The 21,473-nt window shown below is 54.9% G+C and overlaps 8 protein-coding genes across 8 annotated transcripts; 3 read left to right on the top strand and 5 right to left on the bottom strand.

The window, feature by feature from the left end:
* Positions 1–894: 894 nt before the first annotated feature.
* On the top strand, positions 895–6,281 carry GUITHDRAFT_99661 (hypothetical protein; the record flags this gene model as incomplete). The annotated part of the gene is made up of 8 exons (XM_005841944.1): positions 895–1,869; positions 1,919–1,969; positions 2,017–2,070; positions 2,135–2,224; positions 2,289–2,356; positions 2,421–2,575; positions 2,730–2,902; positions 3,192–6,281. The coding sequence occupies 8 exons, from the start codon at positions 895–897 to the stop codon at positions 6,279–6,281; spliced, it is 4,656 nt and encodes a 1,551-aa protein (XP_005842001.1).
* A 167-nt stretch (positions 6,282–6,448) lies between these two features.
* On the bottom strand, positions 6,449–6,843 carry GUITHDRAFT_99660 (hypothetical protein; the record flags this gene model as incomplete). Its single annotated transcript, XM_005841943.1, has 3 exons — positions 6,449–6,503; positions 6,552–6,655; positions 6,787–6,843. The coding sequence occupies 3 exons, from the start codon at positions 6,841–6,843 to the stop codon at positions 6,449–6,451; spliced, it is 216 nt and encodes a 71-aa protein (XP_005842000.1).
* A 718-nt stretch (positions 6,844–7,561) lies between these two features.
* On the bottom strand, positions 7,562–8,623 carry GUITHDRAFT_62957 (hypothetical protein; the record flags this gene model as incomplete). Its single annotated transcript, XM_005841942.1, has 1 exon — positions 7,562–8,623. A coding segment is annotated over one exon (1,062 nt), but the record flags the coding sequence as incomplete, so codon positions are not given.
* Positions 8,624–9,904: 1,281 nt separating this feature from the next.
* GUITHDRAFT_99658 (hypothetical protein) lies at positions 9,905–10,720 on the top strand (the record flags this gene model as incomplete). Its single annotated transcript, XM_005841941.1, has 1 exon — positions 9,905–10,720. One exon carries the CDS (start codon positions 9,905–9,907, stop codon positions 10,718–10,720), a length of 816 nt encoding a protein of 271 aa, XP_005841998.1.
* A 2,538-nt stretch (positions 10,721–13,258) lies between these two features.
* GUITHDRAFT_99657 (hypothetical protein) lies at positions 13,259–14,092 on the bottom strand (the record flags this gene model as incomplete). The annotated part of the gene is made up of 1 exon (XM_005841940.1): positions 13,259–14,092. The coding sequence occupies one exon, from the start codon at positions 14,090–14,092 to the stop codon at positions 13,259–13,261; it is 834 nt and encodes a 277-aa protein (XP_005841997.1).
* Positions 14,093–14,663: 571 nt separating this feature from the next.
* Positions 14,664–15,575, bottom strand: GUITHDRAFT_99656 (hypothetical protein; the record flags this gene model as incomplete). The annotated part of the gene is made up of 1 exon (XM_005841939.1): positions 14,664–15,575. One exon carries the CDS (start codon positions 15,573–15,575, stop codon positions 14,664–14,666), a length of 912 nt encoding a protein of 303 aa, XP_005841996.1.
* Positions 15,576–17,213: 1,638 nt separating this feature from the next.
* On the top strand, positions 17,214–18,673 carry GUITHDRAFT_131964 (hypothetical protein; the record flags this gene model as incomplete). Its single annotated transcript, XM_005841938.1, has 2 exons — positions 17,214–17,264; positions 17,564–18,673. The coding sequence occupies 2 exons, from the start codon at positions 17,214–17,216 to the stop codon at positions 18,671–18,673; spliced, it is 1,161 nt and encodes a 386-aa protein (XP_005841995.1).
* A 450-nt stretch (positions 18,674–19,123) lies between these two features.
* GUITHDRAFT_99654 (hypothetical protein) lies at positions 19,124–20,096 on the bottom strand (the record flags this gene model as incomplete). The annotated part of the gene is made up of 8 exons (XM_005841937.1): positions 19,124–19,159; positions 19,202–19,291; positions 19,332–19,442; positions 19,490–19,537; positions 19,595–19,667; positions 19,723–19,892; positions 19,946–20,032; positions 20,079–20,096. The coding sequence occupies 8 exons, from the start codon at positions 20,094–20,096 to the stop codon at positions 19,124–19,126; spliced, it is 633 nt and encodes a 210-aa protein (XP_005841994.1).
* Between the last annotated feature and the right edge of the window lie 1,377 nt (positions 20,097–21,473).

The raw sequence follows: 21,473 nt of genomic DNA, 5'->3' as shown, positions 1-21,473 counted from the left end.
TACAAGAGCGATCGTATGATCGATCTTGATAGCGAGGAGGAGGAGGAGGAGGAGGAGGAGGAGGAGGGGCCTTGCGGATGTTCCTGATCCGCGCCCATCGTTGCCTCGCATCGCCATTACCCGCCCCCCACGGCCTCCCACGAGTCGGCGGGCCAACCCTGTAAAATTCATATGAAGAACAAGCCCGCCTCAGGTACAGCTGGCGAGGTGGAAAGGGCAAGGAGGGGATGAGGGCTCACGTGATGGCTTCTGGAATTCGTCAGCAGCGGATATGGCGAGATGGGAGGATTTGAGGCAGGGGATAGAAGGAGGAGAAGAGAAGAGAAGAGAAGAGAGAAGAGGAGGAGAGAAGAGGAGGAGAGAAGAGGAGGAGAGAGGAGGAGAGGAGAGAGGAGGAGGAGAGAAGAGGAGGAGAGAAGAGGAGGAGCGGATGTGAAGAAGATGGAGGGGGGAGGAGGAGAGGGAGAGTGAGGGACACAACGATGGCAGGGAAGCAGAGGATAAGGACTTCGAATGGAGCGAGGGATGGAAGGGAGGCAGATATGAGGGGACTATCAGGCGAGTGTAACATGCACATGAGGAGGGAGAGAAGAAGCTTGGCCAGGAGTGGTGTCAGGCGGAGGGAAGGAAGACAGCTTACCCTGAGAGATGAATGATAGGATCGATACATGCAGTGGTGGGAATGGGATAGACAGAGGACAGACAAGAGGGTTGTGGGAGACGATTAAGAGATGATTTTTTGAGCGTGTCATCGGCATGAAGGAAGAAGCAAGTAGTCAGGGAGATGCATTATCATATCTGACGAGCTCTTTTGTGTTGCCTTGACCACGACTGATGTTTTGCCCAGCAATACCTGAGTCGATGGCATAGTGGTTGCTTCTCAGATCAGCTCGCATGGTTCAATCAAGGAGCGAGACCATGCCCAAGAATGCACTGAAGATTCCGATAGTCCTTTGCCTCATCCTGCTTGTTCAAAGCGTGTGCTCTTCTCCTTCCAAGAGCAAATTTGTCGATGTGTCGGTTGTGGCACCATGGGCGCCGACTCCGTTGATCATTGAGGCCAGTGAATACTTTGCGGATAAAGCGGATGAAGGGAAGTTTTGGGAGTTTGTTGAGTCCTTACCCAACGATATCTATGAGAAGACGGACAAGCAGCACTACGACACTTCGATCGAACTGGCCTCCAAGATCGTCTCTAATGTTCAACTTAGTCTCATCAAGTTTGCTCTTTCCATCAGGAATTTTTCCCCGAAGCTGCAAGCATACAAGCAGCTGTGGCAAGCAGCGTTGAATTTCGGATGCTCGATCAAGGACAAGGATGGCGCGGTGGTTCTTATCGGGGGGAAGTGCGTCAGCGATCCGAGCCTCTTGAGAGACGCGATCGAGTCCTGTCACCCAGCCAAAGCTGGAGTTTCAGCTCCTTCCATTCAAGAGTTCGATCATATCTACCCATCCCCCTCCAGCCCCTCTCATTGCTCCACTGCTTTCTTGTACGCTACCATCGGCACTCAGGCGTTTGTCAACTTCCACAAGTATTTGTCTCAGGCTGCTGCTGCTGGCGATGTCAAGTACGTTTTTCGCCACAGCTGGCCGGGGGCGAGGGAGGAGGAGGAGAAGGCGCATCAAGACATGCTGCTGCAGGGTTACGGCGTCGAGTTGGCGATCAAGAACATGGAGTATAAAGCTGTGGATGACCGGCACAAGGAAGGGGAGGCGGGGTCGAGCTTGGAGGACGACTTGGAGGATGAAGTCGGAGGATTCGATTTCAAGACTCTGCTGCAGAGGAAACCGAATCTCGAAGTTGAGCTCCTCTCCTTTCGCGATCGCCTCCTGTCAGAGGCGAAGAGTGACGAAGGCACAGACATCAAGGTGCTTGTCTCGCTTCTTTCCGGGCGATCTGTCATGACTTGCGATGAAGGTCTGGGCTCTGAAAGACTTGGGAATTCAAGCTTCGCAGAGAATCCTCCAGGTTCGATGTCGTAAGATTTCGTTGACTGGCATCTGACGTCAGTCTAGGCCGATGAGCCTCTGCGGCTGATACGCGATCTGAGTCACAATCTGCCTGCAGTGGTATAGACGTTTTCATCACCCGTTGATGATGATGTTCAAGGAGTGATGAGCTTCACCTTTTCAGGTTTCCTCCATCTCAAGAATGCGCGTGAACGCATCCGTGAGGGCGGAGTTGGAAAACAACAGAAACTTCATACAACCAGGAGCAAACATGGTAAGAAAAGTACATTCTTTGTTCAGTTTCGTGCTTGCACAATCTTACTTGAGAAATTTTACAGGTGCATGTGAATGGCCGACAGCTGCAGAAAGACGATATGAATCCTTTTTCCCTTTATCGATTCATCAGGTCCGTAGAGACTCGTTGTGCCTGGAGGTCTTCGAGTTTGTAATGACCGGCTGTTGGTGAACAGGCATGAGATCAACGTGATCGAAAAGTTCATGCAGCTCGGAATGGACTCCCGCTCAACCAAGAAGATTCTGTATGCTCCTGCTGAACAGATGGAGGGAGGAGGAAGCACCTTCAAGATTGACGTGAAGAACGACAACTTCGTCATGTGGATGAACGGTCGTGCATGCTGATGCCTGTCTCCTGTGTTGCACCTGTGACTTGAGGGTATGGTGTGGACAATGCTCTACATGACTTTGACCTGTAAAGTCTGTGTTGACCTTGCTCTTCCTGTCATCCTGATCGTTGGCTGACATTCAACGATGATTTTCAGATCTCGAGAAGGACGACATGTACAGGCAGTGGCCTCGTTCTCTTGACACTCTCCTCCAGCGAGGTTGGCCCGGGCAGCTGCGATTCATCGCCAGGAACATCTGGACGGCAATTTTCCTTGTAGACCCGTCGGACATGCAGTCCCTCACCTTCCTTTCCTGGGCTTTCGAACAGGTTCGCCCCCCCCCCCCCCCCTCCACAACCTCCTCCTCCTCCTCCTCCTCCTCCTCCTCCTCCTCCTCCTCCTCCTCCTCCTCCTCCTCCTCCTCCTTTTCCGTTTCCTCTTCCTCGTCTTCCTTCTCGTTCTCTTAATTGGGCCTCACGTCCTCTTCCTGGTCCTCCTTCTCCTTCGGTCCCTTATCGTCTGCTCGCGTGTTTGTGTCTGTCTCACTTGCTTCCTTTGTCTTGTACTCTTCTCCCTGTTGCTCTGTTTGGCTGCGTCTTGTTGTGACTTGTCCTGCAGATGGAGCAGCAGCTTCCCGTCCGCTTCGGTGTCGCTTTCAAGTACAGTAAGTCCCTCGACGAGCAATGGGAGGCATCGCCGCGCAACGCCGAGAGCGAGGATGAAGCAGAGGAGCTGGGGGACGCGGTGATCTTGCACCGACTGTTCAGAGCCCTTCACCTCGGACATGGAGGTCGGGCTGCCTGGTCGTTCCTGGCGATTTACGCCGAAGGAATGCAGACAGCCGGGAAGGCATCGAAGAGCGAGGTGAGAAAGGACTCGTTCAAGCGGGCCGCCAAGATGTTTCGAGCCCAGTACCGAGATGCAGACGGGAAACTGATGAGGGCCAAGTACAAGCCTTCCCTCCTCAACTCCACTCATGACGCGTTTCTCAAGAAGAGCACGGAGTTCGTCGAGAGGAGTGGGTTGAGCTTGACCGAGCCCGTCTGCGTCCTCAATGGAAACGTCCTCGCCGGGCAAGCGCTGGACCCGAACCAGTTCCACTACATGCTGCAGATGCAGATGATGGTGCTGCAGAGGATGGCGTACTTCGGTCAGCTGGATGAAAGGCGCGATCTTCACAACCAGATCATCAACCACAATGGGAAGGCGCACAGGAGGTTTCATGCTCAGATCGTCTCGGGGCCTGCGACCTCGAGGCAGATGCTCAAGGCGGAAGTCTCGACGAAGACGATGGAGGATCTTGATCGCATCCCCTTCTTCCTGTGCGGCAAGGACGACGGGTCGATGAGGGGAGTCACCCACATCGTCGCCCTTGACCTCTCGTCCAAGATCGGACGCGACCTGCTGGTCGCCTCTGCCAAGAGGATGTCACAAACGTCCTCCGACAGGTGCAAACGCGTTCGGCTGGCGTACCTGGACAACTCTGAGGGGTCACCGGAAGCCGAAGGAGCCTTCTCAGTGCTGGTTGAGGCCATCAGGTCCATGAAGAACGACAAGGATAAGGGGAACAAGTTCCTGGAGCTGTGCAGGACGATCGTGAAATTGCTGGACGAGTCTGCATGGTCGACCGCTCAGGCTCATGAGGAGGTCAAGACGTTGATGGAGGCTGCGGAGAAGAGCAAGGAGGGCGGGTTGAGCAAGGCGGACATGAAGAGGATGATCTCCGACTGGTTCCAGCTGACCGCGGGGGAGAGCGCCGTGTCGACATCCGGGAGAGTCTTTAAGGTGACGGCGGACGTTGCCTTCCGGATGGGAGACTTTGTGCTGGCGGAGGACACGGAGTGGAACGACAGGTCGAAGCACGTCAGCTCCGTCCTCGACGTCGCCTCCTTCTCCATCTCCTCGGACAAGGTGACGAGCGAGTACATCAGCTCTATCGCCCTGCTGGGGTCCAACATGATCGGCATCGAGAGGAACGATAACATCCAGCGGACGGACCAGGAGGCCAACAGGCAGTGGACTAGCAGGATGACAGGGTTCAAGGTTGGCCCTGAGGACTCGATCCTCCAAGTCCTGGCCTTCATCGACCCGCTCTGTGCGGAGGCTCAACGTCTGTCGCCCATGCTCATGGCGCTGGCAGATGCCTTCGGGGCCCACATCCACGTCATCCTCAACCCCGTGGCTGAGGTTGGCTCGCTCCCGATCAAGGGCTACTACCGCTACGTGCTGAAGCCTCAGCTGGAGTTTGACGAGGAAGGCAAGCTGGTGTCCAACACCCGCGCGACCTTCTCCAACCTCCCAATGTCAAAGTTGCTCTCGATGATCATCCACCCCCCCGACGCCTGGTTCGTCTCTGCCTCTCAGGCCGTCCACGACATCGACAACATCCTGCTCGAGAAGCTGTCGGCACACGAGACTGTCCTCTCGGCCGTCTACCGCCTCGACCACATCCTCGTCACGGGGCACTGTATCGATGACAGGCGAGAGCCTCCAGCTGGCCTCCAGCTGAACTTGAACCTTCTTGACGAGCACGCGGCCAAGGGCAAGTCGAAGCTGGTGTCAGACACGCTTGTCATGAGCAACCTCGGGTACTACCAGCTCAAGGCCAGGCCGGGAATTTTTAACCTGACGATGGCGGAGGGCAAGTCATCGGAGATCTACGAGATAGAAGACAAGGGAAACTTCGGCTCCTCCCGCGTGATCTCCGTCCTCTCTTGGGAACCTGACGCGTTTCCGACGAGCGTTAGGAAGCGCAAGGGGCAGGAGAGCAAGAGCCTGCAAGACGCCAAGGGAGGACGAGACGGGGATGGATCTGTGTGGTCCTCCCTCAGCAACTGGTTTTCAGGTGACTCGGCCACGGCCGAGCAGGCCGTGACAGACAAGTCGGGGGAGGACACGATACATGTCTTTTCCCTGGCGTCAGGGCACCTGTACGAGCGTTTCCTCAAGATCATGATGCTGTCGGTGGTTCGCAACACAAAGTCCCACGTCAAGTTCTGGCTGCTGCAGAACTTCCTGTCCCCGCAGTTCAAGGCCTTCATCCCCCGCATGGCCAAGAACTTCGGGTTCGACTACGAGCTCGTGACTTATAAGTGGCCGTCGTGGCTGCACGAGCAGACGGAGAAGCAGCGCATCATCTGGGGATATAAGATCCTTATGCTCGACGTGCTCTTTCCCCTCTCGGTCCCCAAGATCATCTACATCGACTCTGATCAGGTCGTCAGGTCGGACCTCAAACAGCTCTGGGACATGAATCTGCGCGGGAGGCCGTACGCCTACACGCCCTTCTGTGACGATAAGAGGGAGATCGAAGGCTATCGCTTCTGGAAGCAAGGCTTCTGGCAGACCCACCTCGGAGACATGAAGTACCACATCAGCGCCCTCTACGTGGTCGACCTGAACCGGTTCAGAGCCATCGGAGCTGGGGACGAGCTCAGGGTTGTCTACTCCCAGCTCTCCCGGGACCCCAACAGCCTGGCTAACCTGGACCAGGACCTGCCCAACTACGCGCAGCACTCGGTGCCGATCTTCTCGCTGCCGCAGGAGTGGCTGTGGTGTGAGACCTGGTGCTCGAACTCGACCAAGGTGAAGGCCAAGACCATCGACCTCTGCAACAACCCGATGACCAAGGAGCCGAAGCTCGACCAGGCGCGGAGGATCATCGGGGAGTGGGAGGAGCTGGACAAGACTATCAGCTCGCTGGAGTGAGAAGGGGGACGGAGAATGAAGGGAAGGGAGGATGATGAAGGGAAGAGAAGGAGGAGGCCGAAGATGAGGAGGAGAAGGAGGAGGATCGAGAGCAGGAGATCGATCTAGAGCGTGTATCAACTATGCAAACTGTCTGTGAAGATTAAAAACACAAAACATCTCCCTGCTCACTGAGACTTGGCAAGGACCTTGATCTTGGACAAGAGGCTTTCCGACTCTTCACTGTTAGCAAGTCAGGTCAACCCGAGCCCAGCAAGACTCCAGCCGAACCTGGCAACGAAGAGGCGGATCGACGACCTGCCCCGCCATACTAGGACGGGGAACTCCATGCCCTTGAGGCGGAGGATGGCGATGGCGCTGCCGTTGGCCATGTCCTGACAAGTTTCAGAAGCGGGGAGGGGCGGAGAAGAGCAGGGGGAGAAGGAGGAGGTGGTGGAGGATGTGGTGGTGGTGGCAGTTGTGAAGGGGAAGGGGGAAGAGGAGGGGGAGGGGGAGAGCTGAAAACCTCAAAGGGCTTCGGACACTCGGCCATGCTGAGCTGACGATCCTGCAGGAGCTTCATGAAGGGCTCGAGCTCTAAGTCCACGATCCTCCTGTAGCAAAGTACCCTGTGTCACTGCCAGGAGAGCGAGGAGAGCGGGTGTGGAGACAAAGGAAGACAGGAAAGGGAGGGAAAGGAAGGCAGAGACAAGAATGGGTTTGAAGGGAAGGCAGGGAAAGGAGAAGAGGAGCGGAAGGAGAGGGGAAAAGTTTGGAAATCACTTGGTGATGAAGGGCAGGATGAACACGAGGCCGTCCATGCACAGCCGGTATCTGCATGGCGTGTCCTCGTTGGGGCTCTCCTCGAGCATCCGCGTCCCTGCTGTGACGACGTTGAGCCTGTGCTCGGCCTTGCCTTCTTCTGCCTCCTCCTCCTCCGGCTGAGGGCCTCCAGCAGGGATGGTGGCGTTGAGGGCCCGACGGGAAGGAGCCGTCACGAAGGTGATAGTGCGCACACGGACGGAGTTGGCGAGGAGCTGGCGAGCTGGGAAAGTTTCAGAGATCCCGAAGAAGTCGGCAATGGAGGCCCATATTGCGCCTCCTCCTTGGACGTCCAGCAAGGGGATGTAGGGCTCGATGCGGTTGACTCGTTTCTCTACCTTAGCCTGCTTTGTGCACTTGTCGACGTAGTCCTTGGGCAGAGCGTCCTCTTTCCTCCTCTTCCTCTCTTGCGTCTCCTCCTCCTCCTCCTCCCTCAGGCTCCCTTCCTCTCGAGCCTCGACAGCTCCTGAGAAGTCCACATCTCCCGTCTTCTCCAGGAGGGTCACGAAGAATCCGCCAGTGTCTGCGTCTTGCGGGTAGAACCTCATGCATCTTTCCAGTCCGATCTTGTCGGCGTCTTCCGAGGAGGGAGGGAACATGGAGCGCAGGAGCCCCCGCTTGCTGAACCCTCCCCTCTCCCTCGCCTTGTGGTTCCGGGCCTCAGGGATCGAATCGAAACTGTCGTAGAGGAGATCTATCGAGTTCATGTCCGGCACACTCCACGAGGTTAATCCCTTCCTCCTCCTCAGCGCCGAGAGCCGAGGAGGACAGTCGAGGACCCTGAGAGCTCCTTTGCTGTCCGCCACCACTTGCGCCACCACAGCCTCGTTCTCCAGCGGATTCAAGCTGCACGTGCTGTACACAATACGGCCCCCCACCTTGGTTATCTCCACGCTCCTTCGCAGCAGCTGCAGCTGTAGGAGGTGGATCTGAATGCCGTGGGTCGGGTGCCATCGCTTGAGGGTATAGGGCGACTTCCTAATCGTCCCGTCCCCACTGCATGGCACGTCGCACAAGACGCGGTCGAAGAGGAGCTCAGTGTTGTCGTCGGATAAAAGCTTCGGGAAGCTCTGCCCGGGCAGAGCCGTGACCACTAGCGACGGGCTGCTCAAACTCTTTGCCCTGTGAATCATCATCCTTGCCCTCTTGATGTCGGGATCGTTGGCGAGCACAGCTCCTCCGTGCTGCAGCACGCTGTTCAGAGCCCCGTGCTCCCCACTTGCAACCACCATCTCGAGCAGCTGTCCTGTCTTGCTTCCAGGAGCAGCGCACATGTCCAGCACAAGCTCTCCTGGCCGGGGCCCCAACACAATAGCTGGGATCATGCTAACAGCTTCCATTCTCACTATGTTTCCCACCGAAACCTCTCTCAGCAAGAAATCTTGCAAAGTCTTGATGTTCTTTCTCATGTCCTTCTTATCTATGTTGAGCTGCCATGCAGCTGTGTTGGGATACCATTCCAAACGCTTCAGCGCCGCTGCTACCTCGGCGCTCTTCGATCCTTTCTCCTCTTCACCATCTTCATCGCACTTTGCTATCATATCGAGGAGCTGATGATGGAAAATCTCAGCATTCTCTGGGCTGTCGCCCTCGGACAGGGCTCCTACGAGACGGAATGTAATGGGAAGAGGTTCCTGCAGGGGATTTACTTCGATCAAGTTGCAGGAGGCAGGCGGCAGGAGAAGAGAAGTCAACCACACGAGACGGGAAGATACACAGCAAGTAACGTGATGATCTGGACATGACAGATTCTCTCTCACCGCGAGTTTGTCGAAGAGCAACTTGGTGTCATCCTCGGAGAGGCCGAGTTGCTGCCAATGGACGTATCTCAGCAAGAGCCAGGTCGAAGGGAGGAGCGACAGGACAAGCAGCACGCGACATAGATAAAGATCATGGGAGTGTAAGTCACCTTCTTGTAGTAAGCGTAGAAGGCCTCCGCACTCTTGTCTCCCTTCGCGCTGCCTCCTACTGCTTTCTGTAGCTCCATCGTAACAATTCCACCCCTATCTCGAGCACAGATCTGTTTCTGTTGCCTCTCAACGCCACCCAAGGGGATGGTTCTACAGCACAGTGACGAGCAGAACAAGATCGTCAGCTGCGGGTGCCACCATGTTCTCCCCAACGTCCTTCCGCTCCTTCCGCCATGCCCGGCCCCCCGCATGCACCATGCGGAGTTTTAGTCAAAATGATCCAAAACCGTGCCTGCCTCCGACTGAGTCAGCCAGGCCGGGCCCCGGGTCGCAGCCGGCTGCCGCCACACGTTGGCCGTGCGTAACTAAAATTTATTACTTAAGTATGAGTAAAGTTAGTATCTAGAGGATTGATTTCAAATTATGACCCACCTAGTTTGCTATCCGAGAAGGGGGTGGTCGGGCTTCAGGCGGTCATTATTACTGATGTAATTCCATTTTTACGAAGAGGTGCATGTTAGCAGGCAGTCAGGCTAAAAGGTTTTACACTTTGTTTTTATTTTCCCTGCAACGTTATTGACTAAATCTTTCAGTTAGATAAGATAATTGTTTACTTCGTTACGAAAGTTTTGGCCACCCCCACCCCTCTATTCCCAACTGTACCACCTACCCGAATGATGACAGTAATCCGAACATTTTTTCCTCAGAAGGGCAGGGGATCACTGCTGCTACCTGTTTGTCCCTTCCACTTTACCGACCCTCCTGCTCCCGCTACTCGAACATTCAACGACCAGCTAGCAACGATCCTTGCCGTCTCTCCTGGCCAACCAGCTCCCCAGAAGTCCTATCAAAACCATCTCCGCGTGCCCATTTGAACTCAGTTTTCCACTTGAAGCAAATCGACAAATCAACATGTACGAGACATCTGATCAAAGCGGAGAGTGGCTCCCCTCTCCCCTCGATGCCCTCTACTTCCTCCCCTCCCATCCCGCTATCCCTGATCCCCTCCCCTCCCCTGACCCCTGGAGCTCTCCCGACGACCTCTGGTCCCCTTTCGACCAGCCAGCCTTCGACCAGCCAGCCTCGCAAGACTCCGAGCCTCTCCAGCTCATCCTCCACGACCCAAGCGAGGAGACGCCCGACCCGGAGCCAGTCTTCCCTGCCCCAGTGCTGACCCAGCCTTGCTTCCCGCTACCCCGGCCTTGTCTTCCCCCGTCCCCGGCGGCTCCTGCTCGGGCCATCATGCTCCTCGAGCCTCTGCCTGATCGCCGGAGCTCCTCCTCCCCCGCCTTCCTCCCCTCCAAGCTCACCCTCGGCCAGAAGCTCGACATCGTCCGCCGCAGCGAGGCCCCCAAGCACGACCCCGACTACCGCTCCCCGTCAGAGCTGGCGCGCATGTACGGCAAGAGCCGGTCGTCCATCTCCAAGATCCTCAGGCCCTCCTACGTCGGGAGGCTCAAGCAGCTTGCGGCCAGCGGCGTGTCGACGGACATCAGGCGGAGCACGAGCACGCTGCACCCGGAGCTGGAGCGGCGGATCCACGAGTACGTGGTGAGGACGGCGAGGGGGGCGAACTGGCGGCAGGAGGTGTGCAGGTACGCGGAGAGGGTAGCGGAGGAGCTAGGGGTGGAGGGCTTCAAGGCGAGCTTGAACTGGTATCATCGCTTCATCGCGAGGCATTCTCTCAAGAGTATCTCGATTTTTTCGAAAAGGGCCGAAGGAAATTGATTCAAATGTCCGATTTTCGTCTTCAATGAGCAGGATTTTAGTGTCGGATAGCCTTCTGGGTTGATTTCTTACCTTTATTGCGGGCGTTGAGTTTTTTCTGGTGGACGTATCTGAACGTTCAAGATTCTTCGTTATGCATCTAATCAGCTCAGTTGATCCGATTCATACTGTTCCGATCCAGGATTTTCCCCAACAACTTTGAAATTTTCTTGTCTCTAAAGTACATTGAATTACAAGAAACATTTGTCTCTAAAATACATGATTCAACAACAAAAATTGTCAACTCTCCAACCTTGTCATGATTGTAATGATTGTGTCCTGACAAAAGGGTCAGTGTTGCGATAATTCTCACGTTGTTTTCCTCGCTCTGTCATCAGCTTCGAGAGCTTCTTTTGACGATGGTACCTTACCCAACAAGATATTGGTTTGGAAGGTGATGATTTGAATCGATGACTTCCTTTAGCTGTTCTCTCCGTCGCAGGCAACATCATTTATATCGGCCCATACTCATGCAGCCGTTGAAAAAGAACAAAGTTGATCTGAAGATTTGCTGGATGTATGTAAGTGGCTGCCCAATTGACCTGCGTGGTTGTGACACCCGTGATTGTATTTGTACTGGTAAGTCGTTGATCGCCTTGATCTATGGCATGCTCATAATCCTAGCGAGATTTCTTATTCGGACCCGTAATTGCCTTGAACGGTTACAACCAACCCCCTTCCTTTCATTCGACGTTGATCTAAGAGGATTACATGTCCTCGGCATGAGCTGCTCGTGCTAGACCTCCCTGACTTTCCCGTTGCCCCATCCTATCAGTATGCATTCCTACTCAAGCCGTATGTGAACGACCAATCAGTCGCTTGCTAGAGGGCCCATGACGCATCCATGTTGGTGAGCTCATTGACATTGGGAAAGGAACAATGAGGAGAGAAGGTGTGCTGTAGGGGGAAAGAGGACGCGAGCTGTCTGGATCAAGAGTGGCCCGGGATCAGAGGAGAGGATACGGGAACGAAGGGCAAGTGGCCACAGTCAGTTTGTCTGCAGTACCCCTTATTCCGACTGATGTTTCAAAATTAGTAGGGTGGGTGGTTTGCGGAGGCCAGCCAAGGAGTCGATGAGAGGAGATGACTGGAGTGAGACGAGTTATAAACAACGAAGTCCCTTGAACCCAAAATCTTGCAGCATGACTGCCCGTGATCCGTGAATCTATTTCCGAAGAAACTTCAACCGTCCTCCTCTTTAAAGAGTCTCGGATGATATGCTCGTTCCGTCCTGATCTCTCACGACAGCAAGGTCCATATGATTGCTTCAGGGCGCTGTGTACGAGTACAGTATGATAACAAGAAATGTATAATAGAGATGTTGAACTGCAAACTAATCTCGATCAGCCGCAAAAGCAATCCGCATCTCTAAGTACTAGATTTGCCTTGAAACGCCCAACGTACTGGCGCGCATTTACGGCAAGAGTGCTCAAGCAGCTTGCGGCCAGCGGCGTGTCGACGGACATCAGGCGGAGCACGAGCACGCTGCACCCGGAGCTGGAGCGGCGGATCCACGAGTACGTGGTGAGGACGGCGAGGGGAGCGAACTGGCGGCAGGAGGTGTGCAGGTACGCTGAGGAGCGAGCCAGCGGCAGCGGCAAGAGGAGGGGAGCAGGGAGGTTTACATGGTTGATGAAGAAGAAAAGGGAAAGACGAGATGAGGCAGCAGCCAGGAAACTTGGGCTTTTGCGGTTCGATTGACAATGGAATGTATTCTTTTTGTTGAATCTATGAAGATCTGGACGTCAAGGATACTTTTTCTTTCGGATAAACTCTATCTCAATGGACACGTTATGCGCAGCACGAGCGGTGTTTGTTAGTGGGTTCCGTAAAGTAAACTAGAGATTTCTCTGTTGTAGCTCTCTGCGTTCTTTCTTCATTTCTTTGTGAAGTATACGACACATTTGTTCATTCATCTTGTCATTTTCGATGCACTGTAATGAAAGTTCTGCACATGGGCTGCTGGGGCTAGACCTCCCAGACCTCCCCTCTGCCCCATCCTTTCAGTCAGTCGCTTGCTAGAGGTACCATGACGCATCCAGCTTTGAAAATTGGAAAGAAACGAGCAGGAGAGAGAGTGCTTGAGGATCATTTTTGTACGGGATCATGCTAGGTTAGTTTTGTAACACCCTATCAATCGAACCACCCACCTCATCCCAGCTTTTCAAAGAAAAAATGGAGGTGGGGGTGTCACGGACAGACCACCCCACCCTGCATCAATACAATACAAGCTCTGGTTGCGATAATCCATGTAATCTTCGAAGATCAACATCATTATTATTGTGAGTGAATGCAAAGGAAAGGTATCTCTTTCAAACTTTACTGACATACAGCCTCAGTTTGCGAAAAAATGTCAACGCTTTGTAGTACGAAGAACGCATAAATCGTCTGTAGTGCTCGAAGCCTTCCTGTCTGCCTCCATCTCCTCCATCCAGACAGCGTTGGTACACCACGAACATATATCCATGGGCTTTGTCGAAATATCGCATTTTAAACCCTTCAGTAGCTCCATGCTCCCCTCCTCTTCCTTGCCGCCGCCGCTGGCTCGCTCCTCAGCGAGTGCCTCGCGATGAAGCGATGATACCAGTTCAAGCTCGCCTTGAAGCCCTCCACCCCTAGCTCCTCCGCTACCCTCTCCGCGTACCTGCACACCTCCTGCCGCCAGTTCGCCCCCCTCGCCGTCCTCACCACGTACTCGTGGATCCGCCGCTCCAGCTCCGGGTGCAGCGTGCTCGTGCTCCGCCTGATGTCCGTCGACACGCCGCTGGCCGCAAGCTGCTTGAGCCTCCCGACGTAGGAGGGCCTGAGGATCTTGGAGATGGACGACCGGCTCTTGCCGTACATGTGCGCCAGCTCTGACGGGGAGCGGTAGTCGAGGTCGTGCTTGGGGGCCTCGCTGCGGCGGACGATGTCGAGCTTCTGGCCGAGGGTGAGCTTGGAGGGGAGGAAGGCGGGGGAAGAGGAGCTCCGGCGATCAGGCAGAGGCTCGAGGAGCATGATGGCCCGAGCAGGAGCCGCCGGGGACTGGACAGGAAGACAAGGCCGGGGTAGCGGGAAGCAAGGCCGGGTCAGCACTGGGGCAGGGAAGACTGGCTCTGGGTCGGGCGTCTCCTCGCTTGGGTCGTGGAGGATGAGCTGGAGAGGCTCGGAGTCTTGCGAGGCTGGCTGGTCGAAGGCTGGCTGGTCGAAAGGGGACCAGAGGTCGTCGGGAGAGCTCCAGGGGTCAGGGGAGGGGAGGGGATCAGGGATAGCGGGATGGGAGGGGAGGAAGTAGAGGGCATCGAGGGGAGAGGGGAGCCACTCACAATCAGAACCATCATCGTTGTGCTGCATCTTGTGGATGAGGTGCTGTTAGCTCGAGGACAGCGGATGTATATACTCGTGCGTGGTTGGCGGTGAATGGATATGACCTTGCAATGACCATATTACTATCTAAAAAGTCACCGTTGTCACCTGTAGTAAAACATGCAGTCATCGACCGTCAGCAATCTTCAATTCTTTTTTTCCTTTTTTCCTTTTTTTTTCCTCTTTTTTACTAAATGCATTTCTCTGCAAGCTGCTTGTCGAAAGTCTCTATTTTTATCTATCATTGCAGTCTTCATGGATTTTTCAATTATTTCATTCCATTCCTATCAAGCTACGGTTCATCTCAACGAGCTATACAGACGCCATCAGTTAGTTCACATATTGTCCCTGATATGCAGGAATGTATCAGTATCGAGCACAGATCATAACACGTGCTGAGAGTTCACAAATATTTAATCTCTGTGTCCTTCCCTGTTCCCTCTTTAATAAAGAATATCTATCTCTCAGACACCTATAATACACCTTGGCTTTTTGCAATGGAAAAAACAACATGGCTCAAACGGCAACTCCTTGAACGAATGCCTTCTCCTTGATCCATTCAGTAGCTCCATGCTCCCCTCCTCTTCCTTGCCGCCGCCGCTGGCTCGCTCCTCAGCGAGTGCCTCGCGATGAAGCGATGATACCAGTTCAAGCTCGCCTTGAAGCCCTCCACCCCTAGCTCCTCCGCTACCCTCTCCGCGTACCTGCACACCTCCTGCCGCCAGTTCGCTCCCCTCGCCGTCCTCACCACGTACTCGTGGATCCGCCGCTCCAGCTCCGGGTGCAGCGTGCTCGTGCTCCGCCTGATGTCCGTCGACACGCCGCTGGCCGCAAGCTGCTTGAGCCTCCCGACGTAGGAGGGCCTGAGGATCTTGGAGATGGACGACCGGCTCTTGCCGTACATGCGCGCCAGCTCTGACGGGGAGCGGTAGTCGAGGTCGTGCTTGGGGGCCTCGCTGCGGCGGACGATGTCGAGCTTCTGGCCGAGGGTGAGCTTGGAGGGGAGGAAGGCGGGGGAGGAGGAGCTCCGGCGATCAGGCAGAGGCTCGAGGAGCATGATGGCCCGAGCAGGAGCCGCCGGGGACGGGGGAAGACAAGGCCGGGGTAGCGGGAGGCAAGGCCGGGTCAGCACTGGGGCAGGGAAGACTGGCTCTGGGTCGGGCGTCTCCTCGCTTGGGTCGTGGAGGATGAGCTGGAGAGGCTCGGAGTCTTGCGAGGCTGGCTGGTCGAAGGCTGGCTGGTCGAAAGGGGACCAGAGGTCGTCGGGAGAGCTCCAGGGGTCAGGGGAGGGGAGGGGATCAGGGATAGCGGGATGGGAGGGGAGGAAGTAGAGGGCATCGAGGGGAGAGGGGAGCCACTCACAATCAGAATCATCATCGTTGTGCTGCATCATGGAGTCTTGTGTGAACTTGGAGCAAGAGGTCGGCCTTGACTTCTTTAAAATAGGTCGGATTTGGCTGCGATTGTCCATGACCTCAGAACGCGGTGGCGTGATCTGCGCTGACCTTGAAGTTCAACGGAAACGAGTTTTAAATTTTACTACATCCAAGGCTCCGGCTTTTCAGCGTCAAGCGTTGTGGGAAATTGTTCACGGTTATAAGTTGACTCGGTTACTTCTGTCCGATCACAGGCTGGCACGGTAAAACGGCACGGGCACGGGCACGGGCTTTGCCGTCGGAGTACCGGCTTCCTTTTACTCAGCTAGTACTGGTAAGTAAGTAATAAGTACCGTACGGTCACCGTACATGCTGAGTCCGGGCCGAGCCGCATCCCGAGTACGGTCCCCGGCTCGGGCTCGCGACCGGCGGCCGGGCGCTCGCGGCGGCCGCACTGAGCGGGCGGGCGGCCGGGGGGCGTAACGGTCCGACCGTCACTGAGTGACCGCGGCGGCGGCCGGGCCGCCCGGCTGTGGTACGCCGCCGGGACGCCGGTCCGCAGGCCGGGCCGCCGCTGTGGTACGCCGCCGGGACGAGTCCGGGAGCCGAGGCTGGCGGGCCGCGGCCCGGTCACACAGGCTCCGGGCCCGCCCGCGACTGCGCGGCAGTCACCGGCGGCTGAGTGCCACACGGTGCCATTGCCGCAGTGCTGGCCCCGGCCGCGCTGTAGGCTCAGTGAGATCGGACCGTAGTCGGATCGGACCGTCCAGTCCGGACTCCCGGAGTCCGGAGGACTCCGGGAACCGGGCCGCCCCCCCCCCCCGGGCCGGGGCGCCCGGGGGCCGACGGTCCCACCGTGGCGTGAGAGTCCGGGGCCCGCCGGGTGCCACCCAACGCCGGGGCAACTCAATGCCGCCACGAACTTGGAACTTGTGACTGTACGGCCGTGTGTGGGCCGGCCGCACGGGGGCCGCCGGGGCCGGCCCGGCCCGGGGCGCCGGCGGCGGGGTGACGGGCCGAAGCTCCGAACGATCTGCCGGCCCCGCGGCCGGAAGGCACGGTGTGCCGGCCGCCGCCGGGCGGCGGCCGCCGGGCCGGACCGGGGCTGCGGCGCCGCCGGCGTCGGATCGGGTCGCCACACCGCCACTCAGTGTTCAGTGCTACTCCGAGGCTCCGGCGGCGCCGGCCCGGGGTACGGTAAACCGTGAACGGGGCGGCCCGGCCGGGCCGGGCCGCCAGACCGGGCGGCAGTCAACGTGGCACACGGGCCCGGCGTGCCACGGGCCGCCCCCGAAGTGACGATCGGCACCCTCCGAGTGACTGCCAGTGACCGGGCCGTCCGATCAACTTCCGAAGTTCCGCCGACGCCGAACGGTCGGGCCCGGGGGCCCCCGGGCCGGCCCCGGCGGGGCGCCGGACTGCCCGGCGGCTGTGGCCCCGGCCCGGGCCGGCAAATTGGCGCCGATCGCCGGACGGGAGTCAGTGTGACGGCCCGGCGCGGCCGCGGTGACCGTACCGTGCCGTCGCCGCCGACCGGCGTTTCAGTCACTGGGTCACCTAACGGCCTCCAGTCCGGGTCCCGGGCATAAAACGGCGGCGGGCCGAGTCACTAGTCACTAATAAGCGGCTACCGGCAGCCCCTGCCCTTCCGTTGACTTGCGGTAGGTCCCGCGGGCTGAAATTCAATCTGCCCTTCCTTGCTGGCCCGAACCTCGCCGCTCAAGCTGCGCGCCATGTCGGAAGCAGAGCTCCGGAGAGCGAAGGAGAAGATCGAAGACCTGGAGGTAAGAAACATGGCAGCATGTGCGATCGTTGTGCTGTACACAACTCGTGTTGGATTGGAAGATGAAACTTGAACCACAAAGAAATCAGTGTTTACTAGACTAGACAGCGGTCACCCCCGTTCTCGATATGCACGTTCCGGTGGCAGATTGATTGGTGTGCTGATAACAGTTGTCGATCACAAATCTCAGTAACCTTTGCATATGATGCAAGCATGTTTACCACTTAAACCCACTTGCCCAATGCCAAGATCAAATGAACAGAGGAGGATTATGCTCCATGGTAAAATTTGAATTTTCAGGACGAACTGAAGAGAGTGTCAATGTACAAGAACGTGCACGAGTCTTTGATTCAATCACTGCAATCCCTGATGTCATCACACATTGAAAAACTAGATGAGATCAAGAATGCAGATCTCATCTCACAAAAGTGCAGTCCGAGTGCTGTTCGAAAGCTCCTGGAACGAATCGATTCTACTTTAGCGCACGTGGACAAGGTGCTGTATGAAGACAGAGACAGGAAAGGAGAGGCAAATGATTTGATCAAGGCAAGACCATCCGATATTCATCAGCCCAATGATACGGTCTCAGAAGGAGAAAGTGTACACGTCTCTGTCAACAATTACTCTCCACTTCAAGCCGTTTCACTCTACTCAACGCAGGAAATGGTGGGTAACTTGACGGAACTGTCCTTTGCAGATCACTCGATGAAAGAAACCAAGACAGAGAGCTTTCACAAAGAAAATTTCCATGCAAGGGAAACCTCATTCGACAAGGCCTGCGCCTCTTCGTGCTTGAGTGGATTGGAAGAACCCCTGAGGCTCAAGTCTGGGTTTGCCTTTGAAAGTTCCGCTAGCTGTGACGAGAAGCATGAGAGAGGGAAAGCAGGCACAGAACCTCCGTCGCACAATTCAACTTCACCCGGCTCCCCGCATACGTCCCCGAAGCCCGCCGCTGGAGACCTTGTGCACAGCGAGAGCAAGAAGGTGATCAGTTTGATTGCATCAGAGCAGCCGAGTCAACGAACCATCTCCATCAGCCCCTACTCCTCTTGTCGCACAGATGCTTCTGACATCTCTGAGCCTGGAACAAAGAGCTTCAACCAGCCCATCATTCACCCGACGGGCATGCCGATATCCTACATGAACGTTGACAACCACCGACAGCTCTCCTCCTACACGAGCTCAGCAAGGTTAAATTTCGCGCCCTCGTCGAGCAGCACGGAGTCGAGGAGCATTCCTTTACAGGTGGTCTCGAGCCACTCGGTGAGCTCAAGGCCCGCAGCACTCAAGGAGACAAACATGCCCAAGTATCACTACAAGGAGGTGCAGATGTATCAAACTGACAAGGAAAATATGATGAACTTCTCTCGTGTCAAGACTTTTGTACGTGGCCCCCATTACGTCATTTGATGATGTAATGGTGATTGATTTCTACAGCGGCGTCACGAATAAAGACATGTGAAATCCTTGTTCATGTTTTTGTTGAAATCTTCATTGATTGGATTTGAATCACTGTAGACCCCCAAAGAGTGAATTCAAAAACCCCGGAAATCCTACGAGATGTCAAAAAATTCGCAATGTCACATCTAGATTGTTTACCCATCTTTACTCTTGGAGGGTGATTGCAGAAAATCTCTCCTATCTTTTCCACATAATCTGCAAACATTGGATCCCTTTGAATATTTTCTTCATATTCATACTGAGAAACCGCAAAATCATTAACAGATGAGAACAGCATTTACAATACCGTCAGCTTGTCGAACAGTTTTAAACTTCTCTTCTGACATGCCAAAACCAGAAAACGGAGAAAGTCAAAGTTTGCTGTTGCGATAGCTCTTGATTCCCAGACACTCCGGACATTTAGAGACGAATTTTCCTGAACTCGATGTTATTTCCCTGCATTTCACAACGCCACAAAGTTTCATCAGCAACACCCACCGTCTTCATGCTTTCTTCGAGCAAGCCAACGGCAAGTTCAAGGTTCTTAGCGCAAAGGGATTGTAGGATAGCACGGGCCCATACAAGATCCTAGCGGAGGTCAAACAGACAGGAGCAGGCAATCAGCTACCTGTTCCTCTCCTCTGCACTCGGAGCTCATGGCTCTCAGGAGAGTTGCAAAACGTTTGGGATCATTCCCGCATGCAAAGTGCATGTGCGCAAGGGGCAGGTTGTTCAGTTTCTGCCAGCAACGGGTCACTTGCTATCAGCAGTACTAGACCACCTCACGAGGTAGGCCTCCGCAATGTACTGGTGCAAAGTTGCGTCGCCCACACTCTACCAACACCGGCGCCCAGCGTTCACGAATGAAGTGGCATCTGCATACATGCTCACCTTGCTCTCTCGCGTTCCTTTGCTCCATTTGATCGCTCTGGTCAGATACTGAACTTGGTGTCCCTCCGCTCCGCTATCATCAACATGTCAGGTTCAACCAGACCAAAAGAGCGAAAGAAACTTCCAACCTGCACTCAGAGAACGCTTCTGCTATGCTCTTTACAGCTCCGAGAGAATCACTGCTTGCCGCTGGATCGGCGCTAACCAGATGCTCCACAAGCAGAGAGCCCAGCTCCAAACCTCCCTCGTACTGCTTGTGTTCCAACAACTTCACAGCCCCTGATCGCAACAAGTCGATCTGGTCATTGCAATTCAGAGATCCTCAACAACATGCGGTGGAAGACATTGTACCGTGGCTGGATTGTTCCTCAGCTTGTAACGAAAATAGGTTGACTTGTACTGTTGCAAAGCTTCATAGTATCTCCCTTCATCCACGATCTAGGCCAGTAAAATGATCTGAATGGATAACAGCTCAAGTAGTAACCTTCGATATTCTATCCATTTGCAGTCGAGATAGTCGTTTTAGAGTACAAGCGGCTATAACAGAAGAGGATCAGGAGATACACCAGATTTTTCTGGTTCAAGCGCAGTTATCTCCTAACAGCACGCCTGCTGTACTCCTCTACTCTCTCCTCCTCTACTTTCCCTCTCCCTTTCTCTTTTGAGGCTTTCTCTACAAGCTTCTACTTCTCGTCTCTTTGCTTCGCTTGCTCTCTCCTCCCCTTCCCTCTCCGTCTTCCCCTTCCCCTCCCTCTGGTTTGCTTGCATGGAATCCTCAAACTTCCCGGGCCTCTGCCGAATCCGGCCGGCCTGGCCTCCGTCACTGAGAGTACAGTCGCAAGTGCCTATCCAACTTCAGGTAAGGGGTTAGTAGGGAGTACGGGTCATCTTTACTAAATCAAAACCAATAGATCAGGGGTAGATAAGTGGGGTCCTTGGTCCAAATGACCCACCACCTAGATTGAGGGGTATCACACTCTGGTGTACCTAAAAATAGGTAGAGAGGTGGGTGGTAATTGTGACTTATCTCTGTTGATATGACCACCCAAGTACTATATCAGTATTGCCTATTGTTTCAATAGTAAAAATAGATACCATGAGTATAGAAGAAGTGCTTGAAAGCTCCCTCCAAAATGGGGAGAAGGTGTTGAGGGGTCATGAAACTAAAGGGATGCCAGGGGTAGTCCAAGATAGGGTTTGTGGGAATCGAAGAGGGTGGGGTGAGGGGGAGATGCAAGTACTAGTGCCACAGTGCAAAGTACGGGTGGGTATACAAAAGAACCGGTACTGCTATCACACTTCAATCATGATTGGGTGGTGGGGTTATTAAAAAGGGGTAAATCCAATAATTCTGTATGAGTACGGGTACTTTTTACAGATGAAGATCAGGGTAGTATAGCTAATAGATTCATCAGACGATTCAAAGGGTTAGGTGGGTTATCTATTCACAGGGTTAGGAGATGGATGGGGGTAGATCAACGAATGGGGTAGGGTATTTTAAGAGGGTAGTATGAAAGGGGGAAAGGTGAAACTCCAGCATTTGATGGAGGGTGCAATGGCGACGTCGTAGGGCAGCAAGGCGGGAGAGCATGAAGATGCAAGCGAACGAGGAGACAGCGATTATGGGAGATAGCACGAGACCCCAAAAAACATGGCACTCGACGAAGCGGAATGCATGTTTCAGTGAAAGGAAGGGTGCGATAGGCATGGAGAGTTGAGGTGTAGGGAAAAAATGAAGGAGGCTTAGATTGATTTAAAGACTTTGGTAACAGAAGATGGTACGAGAACGGATCAATCTCTAGAAGAAACAGCCTTGTGAACGCTTTTTGATAATTTGGCGGTGGCGAAAGGAAGAATCTTAGGTAGATATCAGAGCTTG

This window comes from Guillardia theta (assembly GCF_000315625.1).
Source record: "Guillardia theta CCMP2712 unplaced genomic scaffold GUITHscaffold_2, whole genome shotgun sequence".
In the NCBI taxonomy this organism is placed as follows: Eukaryota; class Cryptophyceae; order Pyrenomonadales; family Geminigeraceae; genus Guillardia; species Guillardia theta.
Note: the sequence above shows the minus strand (reverse complement) of the source record. Positions and strands in the feature narration are given on the sequence as shown.